Source organism: Chionomys nivalis, chromosome 26 (assembly GCF_950005125.1).
Source record: "Chionomys nivalis chromosome 26, mChiNiv1.1, whole genome shotgun sequence".
NCBI lineage: Eukaryota > Metazoa > Chordata > Mammalia > Rodentia > Cricetidae > Chionomys > Chionomys nivalis.
Genome location: NC_080111.1, coordinates 8485065 through 8499041, shown reverse-complemented (window position 1 = coordinate 8499041; position 13977 = coordinate 8485065). Strand labels below are relative to the sequence as shown.

At 41.4% G+C, this 13977-nt stretch overlaps 1 protein-coding gene across 1 annotated transcript; it reads right to left on the bottom strand.

Annotated features, from left to right (window-relative positions):
- Positions 1 to 5578: 5578 nt before the first annotated feature.
- Mstn (myostatin) lies at positions 5579 to 11632 on the bottom strand. Its single transcript, XM_057758617.1, has 3 exons — positions 11231 to 11632; positions 9109 to 9482; positions 5579 to 7377 (listed from the first exon to the last, which is right to left on the bottom strand). The coding sequence occupies exons 1-3, from the start codon at positions 11604 to 11606 to the stop codon at positions 6997 to 6999; spliced, it is 1131 nt and encodes a 376-aa protein (XP_057614600.1). The 5' UTR covers positions 11607 to 11632; the 3' UTR covers positions 5579 to 6996.
- Between the last annotated feature and the right edge of the window lie 2345 nt (positions 11633 to 13977).

Genomic DNA, 13977 nt, shown 5'->3' with positions numbered 1-13977 from the left:
CCTGTTGCTCACTTGTTTATCTCTACTGACTGTCCTTCCATCTCAAGAGTATTCCCATTCTTTCCCAGGCTAAAGTCTGTAAAACTAACTTTTTGAATCACTGAATCTATGTGATTGTTGAGTAAGTCTCCATTGAGTCCAATTCCACATTTGAAATCAGCAGAGAGCAGATAGTAAGGATGACTACCGCAAGGTCATCTAAAGAAAAATAAATTCATTCCTATTCACACTACAAAAGAGAATTGCAATGAACTGAAGATTTTAATAGCAAATAACAAAACTATATAAGTATTAAAACATAAGGTGCCATCTAGTTATTAATGTAGTTGGAAAGGCCTTTTAATTATGGCAAAAAAAAATAGAGGACGTGCAGGCCCATCTCTGTGATTATAATACAACAATTATTGGAAATTTTTAAGTTAAAAAAGTGGAGATATAATTCAGTGATAATGTATTTGATTGGCCTATATAAAACTGTAGGTAATTACATAACGACTCCCTAATACTTCAAAAGAAAACAAAGACACAAAGTCAATGACAATTGCTAATGAGAATACGGGGACAAGCAGACTCTTATACATTGCTAGAAGGGCTGCAAATAATTTATTCTCTAAAATCTAAGCAACCACATGGCATAACTATCCTACTATGGGTATATATAGCCTAAATACTATAGAGACACATCCATATTTATTACATATTTATTTATATATACAATAGCCAAGCTATGGGAATTAGATGGGGTATTTACCAACAGATGAAGAAAATGTGCAGATGTACAAATGGAGCTTTATTCAGTGATAAAGAAAATTAAAATTAGTCTGTTGCGGGAAAATGGATGAGAAAAACACATTAAGTTAAAAAACCAGATTCAGAAAAAAAAATATTGTAAATTTTCTGTCATAAGAAGGACTCAGAGTTCTTTTTTAAAGCATGGAAATAGAAGGGAAATTGTTTGGGAAGAGGAAGAAGACAGTGTGAGGAAGTGGACATTCTCTTACCTTCCTACTGGACATATTCATTGATAAGTGGACATATTATAGCCTGTGGGTCTAGAAGTCCTTTTTTTCAGGCTTTCTTAGGCTTTATGTGGAATTTTTTGCCCCGTGTTGTTACCATTTGTAATTGGAGGCTACTTTTTGTCTCCTGGACACCCAGACCAGAATAATTACATAGAGATTATATTAATTACAACACTGTTTGGCCTATTAGCTCAGCCTTCTTATTAATTAGCTCTTGCATCTTAAATTAGCCCATTTCTATGAATCTTTATATCACCATGAGGCTGTCGCTTACCAGAAAGGTTCCAGCTTTGTCATTCTCCTTTGGCAGCCACATGACATCATCTTCATGACTCTACCAACTCTCTCTCTCTCTCTGTTTTCCAGCCTGGATATATTCTGCCCTGCCACAGGCCAAAGCAACTTCTTTATTAACCAATGGTAATAAAACATATTCACAACATACATAGGAAAATCCCAAACCAATTCACACCATTAACTACAAAATATATTCTTGAATTAGGCTTTTAGTTCTTAACATCCTAAATTAAGGCTCAGTTCAATTACATAAAGACACTAGAATTGACCCTAGGCAAAAATCTTGCTTAACTTAGCATTCCATATTGGAAACACCTGTCTGTTCTGGTCCTTTCTACAGACAGTGCATCGAGTTTTTAATCTCCATCCTCTTTAGAAATAGCACTAGATACTAACATTAAATTCAATGCATCTGTTAACAAAATATCATTTTCACTCTTATTATTAGTGAGAATTAACGTCAATTGTTAGACTATTTTTCCAATGAGTGCTTGTCCAATCAAAATCACAAAGAAAAGAAAATCAATCATGTGCTTAGCTTTTAACTTTAGGCTTAGGCTTAGTTACCAAATATAAAGAGGTGATAAATAAATTGCATCAGAAAGTGGCTCACTGACATATTTGCATGTGAAGATCCTATGAGCTTATCATAACTGAGAATCTGTTGAAGAGAAAGATGCTTCTGATATCGGTAGGGTTTTTTTTTTTTTTATGCTCAACACAAACATAGGCTGATCTCGATTTAAGAGAGGACAGACATGCAATACCTCTTTTTAAAATTGGGGTATTTAAGCTGGGTGGTGGTGGCGCACGCCTTTAATCCCAGCACTCACGAGGCAGAGGCAGGCGGCTCTCTGTGAGTTCGAGACCAGCCTGGTCTACAAGAGCTAGTTCCAGGACAGGCTCCAAAGCCACAGAGAAACCCTGTCTCGAAAAACCAAAACGGCTGGTTTCTAGGAACTTGGAAGATACACATCATTCAAGTATTTCCCATGGTGCTATGTTCATAAAGCAAAAATGCTAATACAGCATAAGAAAGCTTGAGGTTCAAAACTAAAATCAGTTTTGAAACAACGTTTTAATCTTTTTCTACATCCGAGTTAATGTTTGCAAAATTGTACCAGTGTAGCTGTGTCTGCCTTTCTCCTACCGTGTATATAACTCCTGACTTGGTCACTGTCACCTTTTGGTCAGGAATCTTGAACTTGAAGCTCCTCATTTTGAAAGTGGAGATAACATACATTTTTCCTGCAAGCATACCTTCCCATGTCTTCCTATGTCTTGCCCAAACCCCTACGCGGAGTTTATTTCTGTCCGTTTGAACAAGATACATGAGGTCCCAGCACACTAATGAGGTATTAGACCAGACAAGGAAGTGTCAGCCCGTATGGTCACAGTCCCTCCCAGAAGTGACCCTGTCTTGTTTTGTTTGGACAGAATGGGGACTTTTGGTCAAATGTCTGTTCAAGCTGGGAAGGGCTGGCTATCGGGTGCACACATCTCTGTAGCAGAGGCAGCTTTACTGGCTCTTCCGTGACCGAGCTGTTGCTCCCTTAATCTCCCACTAAGTGCAGTTTGCTTTGATGATAGAGACATGCCCCAGCCTATGAGTGGGTGGCAATATAACTAGCTGCCCTGTGCAGCTTATCTTGAATTCTGACCCTGGGACTCTATGGCCTTCTTCACGCCTGGTCACAGCTCCTGGTACGTTCTAGACTTGGAAACAGTTTCACTGGTACTCATACAAAGCTGCAGGCAGGAGGTTGGCTGTTACCCTTCTCTGTCGTCTTGTGTAGGCTATAACACTTGGCCAGGATCGAGGCCCAGATAGGCCGGGATTTCCCCCCATCACCCTTCACCGTAAGGAGCAGGGAGTCGCACGCCTCACTCCAAGACTTGACATACTGCAGAAGTATGTAGCTTCTCAAGAAGATATTCTTGGGGCATGAAGCCAGACAGTTGCCACAGTAACCTTCCAAATGTTTCCACTAACAATTCAGATTTTTCCTCCCCAAACCTGTTTAGCATACTTAGAAAAGTAGTGATTTCCGTTTGAGTCCTGCCTTCCCAATTTGGTGACAGTGTTTTCAGGGTCCGATGACATCATGTGGTCACATTTTCCTGTGTTGTTACATTGTTTTGGCTGGTTGAAGGTAATGCCTAAATCCAGAGTTCCCTGGGACCATAGCCAAGAAACATTCAGCTACTTAGTCAGAGTTAGTGTCTGTGGGAGCAGCTCTGGGAAAGGCTGTGATGGCTCTGTGACCAAAACCACATAATCAAATTGTCTTGTGAATAAAGGCCATTCACAAGACATTAGGAAAAACACAACATAATACTTTAACAAAACAAAGCTTTAACAAAATAACCTTAATCCATTTGTAAAACAAAGGGGCAAATTTGAAAGGTAACTTTTAAAAAAATTGATTTATAGTTACTTTAAAAATTAATCAAATCAGGTATTGCTTTTCATAGTAGAACTTCCAACAAATCTCTTTAGCATACAAATTTGAGACTACTTGGTGTGCATTATTTCTAACGAGTGCCATTTTGCCTGTCCTGCGTACTTAGATTTAATAAAATGTACTGAGATCAGTCCTTAAGGAAAGTACAGATATGATGTGTGCTCAATTAAAAACTTGCCCCATTACAAATGAGATTATACTGCTAAGGCTGTCCTTATTGCAGCAATGCACAGCTGGGAGCAGAAGGGCAAGGCGCGTGTGCCTGCGCCGTTGCAAGTTGTGCAGCGAGAAAACTTGGTGTAGCAAAAAGGCTTCTGTGAACCATTAAACCTTTGCCTATCATGGTTACACATGCATTTTATGTCTGTCGTATAAACCTGGCAGCCCCGGAGGTCGAAGTACTCCAGTCAGAAACACCCTGCAGTTCTCAGAGGATGGGATACTCACTGAAGTATTTTGATATGTAATTCAGAGCAAAATCATATTTCAATGTTCTATTTAATGAGAGGTTTAAGTGGCACCAAAGATAAATGTGATATAAGCCATCCACTATAAGGCACTTTCCCCAGAGACTCTGCAAGATTCCTAGACACAAAGAAACTAAATTCAGTACCATTTTGGCCTCTTGACACCCCACTCAAGGACGAACAAGATCGGTGGTGTTTTCTTTTATGTTTTGCAGTGTGTGTCCTAGAACTCAATAGCCATGAAAATGGGTTTTCAGCATTATATCACATTCCAGGCAAACCCCAGGTCATCTGTCATCACTTCAAGCTTGATTTCCTAGTTATCAGATTGGCAGCAATCATGTCTTATGTTTGAAAAGCACGTCTTTGGTTATTTTAACAATTGCTGTTGGGATGAGTGAATGTGAAAATATAATGTGTCGGGGTTAGATTTCTATTTCTTATGCAATAAGATGCAAGTAGAAATTATTAAAGTTGTATTTGTGTTCATCGTGACCTATTCACTCAGAAATGATAGCATAATAGAATTTTAGGCCCCTCACTATTAAACTAAGTCAGTGCATTATGGCCAAATCCCTAAACTGATAACACAGAAGAAAGAGGTTGCTTCAGACGTTCTCCTGGACCAAGGTACATAGCAGTCTCTAGGGAATTTGAAATCACTTTGCTATTAAATTTGAAAATCAGTGCCTCCAGTGCTCAGGAAAATGTGCCAGCAGCATTACTTGTTAGGGAAGAACTGTGGTTTCCCAGGTACCCACAATTTCAGGAGAACTTGTTTTTTTTTTTGTTGTTGTTGTTGTTTTTTGTTTTTCGAGACAGGGTTTCTCTGTAGCTTTTGGTTCCTGTCCTGGAACTAGCTCTGTAGACCAGGCTGGTCTCGAACTCACAGAGATCCGCCTGCCTCTGCCTCCCGAGTGCTGGGATTAAAGGCGTGCGCCACCACCGCCCGGCCCTGTTTTTTGTTTTTTTTTTGTTTTGTTTTTTGTTCAGGAGAACTTGTAACCCTAGGGCTATACACCACTGCCAACTGCAATGCATTTGAGATTGAATTGACAAAATAAATAGATTTTAGGTCAAGATAGAGAGAAATAAAACAGAAACTCCTCTTCTGCTTTTGTATGTATAAAATAAATTCATTGGGAGCTTCACTCAGAACTAAAGAAATATGTCTTAAGTTCCTAAATCAAACTTTTGTGCTAAGTCATTAAACCTCTATAATAAAGTAAAAAATTCAAAAACCCACAATTAATCATCACAACACAAAACTGTGATGCCTTTCAAAAACGTGAAAACACTTTAATACACTTTATAGTCTCTACACATTTTATGAATAATTTCATTTAGCTTTAAGTACATTTGATCAACGAAATTCCAATTTACAAAATTTAAGTAAATAAATGCAGAAATATCTTCATTGTCAAACTATAAAATAAGAGTAGCTGTTCTTATTGAGACACCATTTTTGTTTTTCTTTCGATATTGGAATTAATCATTTTGGTATATTAAATAATGTTTATCATATTTAAAATAGTGGAGCATTGAGATTTGAATACAATGACAGGAATCCACTGAAATTTCACATTCATAGGTGAAATAGCCACCACGAATCCATAAGTGAATGTTGATATTGTAAAAAAATATAAAATGATTGTAATATAACCATCTAACCTTAGCATACGGACTTTTGAGACCACTATTGAATCTGCTAATTCTCTTTGAAATAGAAGCCATCACTTTTCTGTGATATGTGACATGTCTTTGTCCCTTAATAATTTGAAATTGCATTAGTGTAAAAATATACCAAAGTAAATAAAAAAGGAGACGCTTATTTACAAAACAATGTTGTATACATATTATATAAATGCAATTGTTTCAGAGTCTTTTATACAATATTGATAGAATCAGTCATTTCCATGATTTTACCACAAAACTTCAATGTGACGAAGGCAGACCGGGATTCTGAATGCTTGCTAGAAATGAACACTAGGCTGCCTTTGAAGACAAAGTTTCTCCCACTGTGCTAGAGAATTGAAAGTTGACCTCTAAAAAAAGAAAAAAAAATCTTCTTTAAAGAAAATGCATCCCCACTCAGAGCTGCACGGCAATGCACTTATTGGAGAGCCATATCTTATGGAGTGTGCTCTGTTTGAGGAACCTGGTAGGAGCCATTCCGCCCATGGCTTTAGCGCCCCTGGCATGGGTTAGTAATTACCATGTCCAATTAGAATAGGAATGGGGGCGTATGGAGAGGCCGCCATTCCAGTTCTGTGGAATCTTAGCATACCAAGGGTACGATACAAATAAACAATGTACATGAATAACAACCCTGCGCTTCCCAAAGGCTATATAAAGATTTTTTCCTTGAATATTAAGTGAAACTGTTGAGAAATAAGACTTTACCTTTAAAGCATACCCCTTTAATTTGGCAGACCACAAGAAGCACTGTTTTCTTGCCTGCCTAGATTGTAGTTGTGAGATCTATATATGTGAACAAAAATGCAATTTGATCTCCTCCTAGCTCAGAACCTCTGGAAATCATAAAATGTCCTATTATATGGTTTATTGGGATGGTTAAACGGCTACCATTGCAAACATTCTCTCTTCTAGTTCCTCCGCTGCAGCTTGTTGCTTAAGTTACTATCGCATACTCAAGGCCTAGAGCCTGTGGAACATAATTTCACAGTTTCAAAATTAAGGTGAAGACCTTCCATGACTTAGGAAGCCCTGGACATAGCGCGAAGCTCACGAGCACCCGCATCGATCTACGACCATGGCTGGAATTTTCCCGTATATGATTTGTTCTTTGCCATTAAAATATAGCATATTAATGGGAGACATTTTTGTGGGCGTGCAGCAAGGGCCCGCTGAGCCCCTGGGGTTTGCTTGGTGCACAAGGTGAGTATGGGGATATTTTTGTAAAAACACAAATTCACACTCTCCGGAGCAGTAATTGGCTTTATATCTCTTGGGCGCAATGATCCAGTCCCATCCGAATGCTTCAAAATCCACCGTGAGCGGGTAGCGGCAGCAGCGGGACTCGGTGGAGTGCTCGTCGCAATCAAGACCGAAGTCTCGTCGGGACCTTTTGGGCGTGTCCGTTACTTTGACCTCTAAGAAGGGATTCTGTGTGAAAAGGAAAAGAGCGACGGTGTTACCAGAGCCGGGGATCCTTCCCACCTTAGAAGCCGTCCTTAGAAGGCGCGTCATTCTCATGCTGCCGATGTAAAAAGAATAGAACAACAGCCAACACTTCCCTGTGGTCAGTTCATGCTACGTCTGTTAAACCTTTGCTTCTTTTCGTATTATTATCAGACACAGGAGTAGATAATAGCATAAGAGAGATTTTGAAATGTGTGCACAAGGCAAGAGAAAGGCAGGAGGGATGAACGCCGCCTCCGGCACTGTTGATTACTATCAGCTGCACGTGTCTGACGATTCTTGGAGGAACGCGTACCCATCTGGTCTGTCTTCCTACGTTTTTGCTCAAAGAAATGGGTCTATTAAAGTCAGAACAAAATAGCTACCTCTGGGTATGAATGTGGCTTGGTGGAAAGAGGGTTCACCTCTCATTTGCAAGGTCCTGGGTTCAATCCCAGGACCACAGCAGAAGGCGGCAGAGGAGGAAGGGGAGTGGACTTTGCTTGCTCTATGAGAGCCTCACTCTTTTACTGCATTTGAGACCATTTCCCTTGAGAGGGAGAACTCTAAGGAATAGCATGTTAGCCACCTTTTAAATAATTAAGGCCTAACCCATTAGCAACCTTGATAATTAAAATACTATTTTTGAAAGAGAACATTCTTAAACAGCTGATAGCAATTTCCTCTTGTATCACACCACTAGGCCTGCGTGTTGTCAAAGAGGGTGTCATTTGGGGAATGTAGCGTCTCAGAAGCACATACAAAGAAAATCGATCCTCTAGGAAACTGGAGAGCTTCAAACAATGTGCTTCGCTCCCAACAGACCTGGTTTCTGGACCACACATCCCCAAGCTCAATCAAAGGATTAAAAAGATGTCTATTGCTTCGAAGTATAACATTCTGGTGTAAATTCTGACAAGGGATGAAAATCAAAATACGTTCACATCAAGGTTTTGAACGCAGAAGTAAATAAAAGCCCCAGTAAGACATAAAAATAACTTGGGTCTAAGTGAGTATTGAAATGCTTTTATTCATTTTCATAGTGTATGAGGTGTTCTCATATCACCGACTTGCTACTTAGTTAATTGGCAATCCCTGTGTAAATTACTGTACAAGGATGCTAAAGTAGTTCGGAAATAACCTAGGAGGCAGAGGCTACCTGGGTTGGAAATCAGTGTTACTGCCAGCCTTCCACACAGGATCCACACACAGACCATGGCTTCAACATTCTGTAAGCTTTGAACTCTTTATTAGGGGATGTTGAGCAGAATATATTTAATCAAGTATGTCTATACTTATAAAGGTATTGTAATTAGAATTTTAATTTTTTTTTATACTTTATATTAAAAGCCAGCATTTTTTCAATGGATTGAGAAGCAAAAAAAAGGGGGGGGAGTTTTAATTTGTTGACTAATTCTAGAATCTGCAGAGTTATGGTGTGATGTCATAAGTTTATGCATATGGCATGTATCCTACAACGAAAAGGGCATTACATCCCATTCCCAATAAGGAATGCATGCAATTATGAACCGTGATGTGACTGTTTTCAGTCTTCATGGGAGAACTTCACAGGACATGTGACTGGCACCTACTCTCTTGGGCACAGGCCTAGTTGGTGTAAGATGATTTTGGCTGCCTTATGAGCAACTATTATCTTTCATATAAAGAATACAAGTACAGCATGTTGTTAGAGCATTGCTTTCAGTTATCACTCACCAGCCCGTCTTCCCCTGGTCCTGGGAAGGTTACAGCCAGATCTTGCCCATTCTCATCCAAAGCTTTGAGTTCAATGCCTAAGTTGGATTCAGGCTGTTTGAGCCAGTTTTGCAACACTGTCTTCACATCAATACTCTGCCAAATACCAGCGCCTGGGCTCATGTCGAGTTTCAGAGATCGGATTCCAGTATACCTCGTACCATCTTTCATGGGTTTGATGAGTCTTAGGATCTGCACAAACACTGTCGTGGGGGTCTTCACGGGTCTCAGATGGATCCACAGCTGGGCTTTCACTACTTTGTTGTACTGGATTTTAGAGCTAAATTTAAAAAAGCAACATTTGGGTTTTCCATCCACTTGCATTAGAAAATCAGCTACAAATGAACAAGAAAAGAATGGTTGACATTAGGTCCCATGAAAACATAAATAAAAAAAAATCACTCCTTAACAATAGATGTTGGGACAGTGTGTACAGATGTGGCCTTTCAAAATAAAATACGAGGTGGAACTTCATTCATGACGCCTAAGAACTGTCAGGGAAAATAATTGTTCCAGCTCTTCGGATTTTTCTTAGATAGCTTATATTATCACGAATATATTCCCTTCTATAGAACTAGGGGCTGAGGGATATTTTGTGAAAGAATGAACAGTAAGTAGATGATGATTCAGAGAACAAGAGACAGCGTGGAGGAACATCCACTTAGAATTCTTTGGGAATCTGAGCAGTTATGCTCACTGAACAGCTGTACCAGTCACTCTGGGGGAAGGAACCCTTCCCCCAGGCCTCAATTACCTGGGGACGAGAGACAGGGAGCAATTTAACTGAGCCTCAGAAATGACAGACAATATCGTACATCTGCGACACTCGGGCTCTGGAATAGCCTTTCAAAGGAACGACACGAAGCCAGCAATTAGCACGAAAACTCAGAAGTCATGCTCATGCTATCTCCAAAGTCAGAAGGCAGTGGCCCTGGAGCCAGACTTTCACTGCAAGCGATAGTTCAGCCTTAGCAATTCCTTCTCTTCTGGGTTTTCCAAACGGCGTGCAAACAAGGAGGCCTTCTCCTGAACGGTTGGACCCAAGAGTCATAAATGAGGATTGTTTGTTATAGCATAACCTGAGTACTTAGTGAAAGGCTGGTTTGAGAGCAGGTCGTGTCTGATTGGAAGTGCTTAAAGCACGGCATTAAAGACAGATCCCAGACACATGGCACGGCACTCTGGAGTGTCCTCCAGCTCCCTTGAGCCACCTGTCTTCATTTTGAGAGAAGGGAGAAGGGGACTGCCTGAAACAGGCTAGCTCCCAGAAGCAGTGCTGTTCTTATAGGTAATAGTCCTCCCCCTCCTAAAGAATAAAACGTTTTAGAAGGCTATAGCCACTGCTCTGTGGAAGTACACAGCCCGGGCGCTCTCAGCCCAGGGCTGTCTGGACACAGCGCAAGCAGGCTTTTATAGCATAACCTCCCGATTACAACGTTCATTTCCTGAGCGGTTTCTGATACTCGGTCCTGAGTATAATTTTGCCCCGTCTGCTTCATCGTTTCTCTCGCTAATGCATTGGATGTTTGCCTTCCTTAACTCTTCGTTGGAAAAGCTCTCACCATTAAATATTCTAATTGGTAGAGCTCCAAAGCTCCTGGCTGACAGTTTCAAGTCCCAGGCATGTGGAACAGGGTTCAAAGAAACACCCAGCAAATTTATTTCTGTGGTGTTAGCTGGGGAAGAAAACTAATGTATGTTTTAGCCAAACAGATGCAATTGTAAATTCCATGTGAGTTTTAACATTGCTTACAGTAGCTCACAGTCCTTGCCTCACGAGTATTAGGCGCCGAGCACATAAACACACTCCACATTTTCCACATAAAATCACACACTATTAAAGCGGGGCCGGCACATTAACTTTGAGATATTTGGCACCGGAAGGAAACAAGCAAGGCAGATTTCATTGTCAATATGTTTCTCAGGAAATCTTGAAGGAGGGGGGAGGAAAAAGAAAATCTCTTTTCTCTCCTACTTACATACAAGCTAAAAACCTGAAAATAGATCTGCTTCTCATAAACACTAGGGCAGCCGCCAGCGGAACCGTTGGTCCACTCTCTCTCTCTCTCACAGAGCTACTTACATGCTGTAGGCATAGTAATGATCGTCTCCGTGGTAGCGTGGTAATCGTCGTCTTCCAAAGCCCCGTCGCTGCTGTCATCCCTCTGCACGTCGTACTGATCTATAAGCTCCCGGAGCGGAGGAGCACGGGGCAGAAGTTGTCTAATAGCATCTTTGCTGATGTTAGGAGCCGTTTCCAGGCGGAGTTTACTGAGGATCTGGATTTTGATGGCTTCTATCCTGGAGTCCCTCGTGTTTTGTCTCCAGACACACGCATTGCACAGACCCTCTCGCTCCACACTCTCCTCTCGCTCGCTGCCCTCATTGAGATCCACTGGGCCAGCGGCAATCAACATGAAGAGGCAAATATATACATACATCTGCAGTTTTTGCATCATTTTAAAAGCAGCGTGGTTTTTTTTTCTTTTCTTTTCTTTTTTTTTCTCCCCTTGCTCTGATTTCTTCCTTCTGCTTTTGAGTAATGCCAAGCAAGATCTTAGTGCCTGTTCGGTGTGAGAGACAACCTGCCACGCCAGTGAGTCCTGGATACTGTATTCCAAGTGGCTTTTTATATTCCCACTTAGATGAGACAAGTATCGTCAGGATCTATGATTGGCCCCTGCTCCACAATGAATCTCGCTGTCAGAGGTTAAAACCCTGTCTGTCACAAGTCACCGAGCAGTATTTTGTTACAGTCGAGGGGAAGCTGATTCATTTGACTGCTTCATAAATGAAATAAATCCCCATATCGTGAAAGATATATGTGACATTTGATAAATTAAAGTTTGTGTAATAATATAAACGGTAGTGAAAGCTTATTCATCTTTGTGAAACCCTTGCTGTCACTTGAATTAGTAAATCTGAGTTTACACTTCAGGTTTAAAATGCAAAACGTCAGTCTTTTGAGAGTTGGCATGCTGTTTGTTAGTAAAGCAAATGTTTGAGAGAAAATTGTATCAAGGGCTGAGCAATTAGAGAAGGAAAAATTAGGAAGAGCTGACTGAATTGAAGAAAAGCTAAGGGTTGTGAACCTGGTAGAAGAGTTGCATGGGTAATTTGAGAAGTTTGTTTTCATGGCTTATCTGTTAGTACGTATTAAAATCAGCCTCACTCCGCTACAGGGCACACGAATTTATTTTGATAGCTTAACGTCTTTTGCTACCATGGAAGCTGTGCTTGATTTCAGCTAGTCAGTATTGCTCTTGTCTGTCAAAAAGACACGGGCCAAATCCTAAGTGTTTCTTTGTTGCTTATTACCAGCGGGGATAATGTTAGCTGAGAGGCTGCGCTTCGCATAAGCAAAGAATGGATTTTTGTCAGTGGCCCGGAGCGTGATTACACTTTTTGACTCAGACCTCTAGGGCTGAAAGCAGCAGCGCAGCCTGTTCTCGATGAATTATGTCAGGTCCTGCACGCACACAAAGAGAAAGTGGCAGGGAGAGGGTGTCCTTTGTTGCGCCCCCCCTCACAGTCATAGGTTAGCACCCCTTTTGCTGGCGGCTCATTTTGACCAGAGGGCAGACACCTGGCAGGGATCTGGGGCAGAGAATAGTGCTTTTTGTTCTCCCCATTTAAGTGGCCTCTATAGGGATCAAACTCTCACCCTTGGCTTTAGGAGCCACAAGATCTAACGGGGTGAACTCTGAAAGAGCTGAACGAACCGAACAGCAGGAACAGAGAACATTTCCAGGCCACAGCTTCCCTCCTCCTTGCGGGGAAGCCCGGAGCAGTCTTCCGCGCTTTAACTCATTACTCACCCCACCCTGAGCGAAAACAGTGGCTCGTATCAAATATTTATTTTTAGGTCACCACCATTCTTGCACAGCGCGCACACCCATTTACTGCCTCGGTGCACTAATATGCGACTCCATAGCTTGAAAAGTTAATGCGTTTCCCTCACATGCTTAAGAGGCATCTCATCTCTTGAGAGAGAAAAAAAAAGTAACCTTCCATAATGCACTGGATTTGCCCATCATTAAAGATTAAGGAAAACCAGACGCCCTGGGGTTTTAAGGTCCTCTTTGTGCAAGACAATATTAGGGCAGGCCTATAAAGTTGAGTTCGCCTGGAGAAGTCGTTTCCAATGTAGAATTCCTCGTGGCGTTGTAATGATCACAGCACAGGCAGCTGTAGACCCCGAGTAAATCAGTCCTGCTTATAAACCTGCTTCAAACTGCAGTGCGCTTGCGAGTTCGCGCTGTGGACTCAGACACACAAGTTGGAATCTCAACTTTGCAGCTTATAACTCGGTGACAAAGGTGGGGTGGCCAGTATTTAATTTCTCGTATGCTTCGTTTTCTCGTAGGGATTCGAGGCGTTTAATCTAGCAATGTGTTGCTAAGTGTAAGCCCCTTCCTACGGGAACACCTGGAACTCTTGCTCCTTGTTCCCTGCCCCTTGCTGCAACCTCTCCTCAGCTGCCCCACGTCAAGGCCAGGGATTGCGGTCCCATGTGCTATCTCCTTAGGCCCAGGAAGCAAGCCCAAGTACACGATTCAGCTTTTTTTTCATCACTACCTAGAATAAAGCAAACAAAGGTTGTCATTTGCCACATAATCGATTTGTGGGTTCCATTTTTTTTTCTTTTGCAATTTGCCTACTCACTGACTTTATTTCTAAAACTTGACGCTCCTGGCGCTTTGCACATTATTCTCTGCCATCCACAGAGCAGCAAAAATGCTAAGAGCAAGGAGAGAGGGTTCCGCCAGCTGCACAGATTCCCAGCGGAGGCTGCGCGGGGCGGGCCCTGCGTCCTTCCTTCTGCTCTAC

Coding starts and splice junctions, on each gene's coding strand:
- Mstn (XM_057758617.1), bottom strand. CDS start 11,606: ATGATGCAAAAACTGCAGATGTATGTATATATTTGCCTCTTCATGTTG. Junction 9,483..11,230: donor CATTACTATGCCTACAGCAT/GTAAGTAGCTCT, acceptor GTTCATTTGTAG/CTGATTTTCTAATGCAAGTG. Junction 7,378..9,108: donor GACCAGGGGAAGACGGGCTG/GTGAGTGATAAC, acceptor CTTTTCACACAG/AATCCCTTCTTAGAGGTCAA.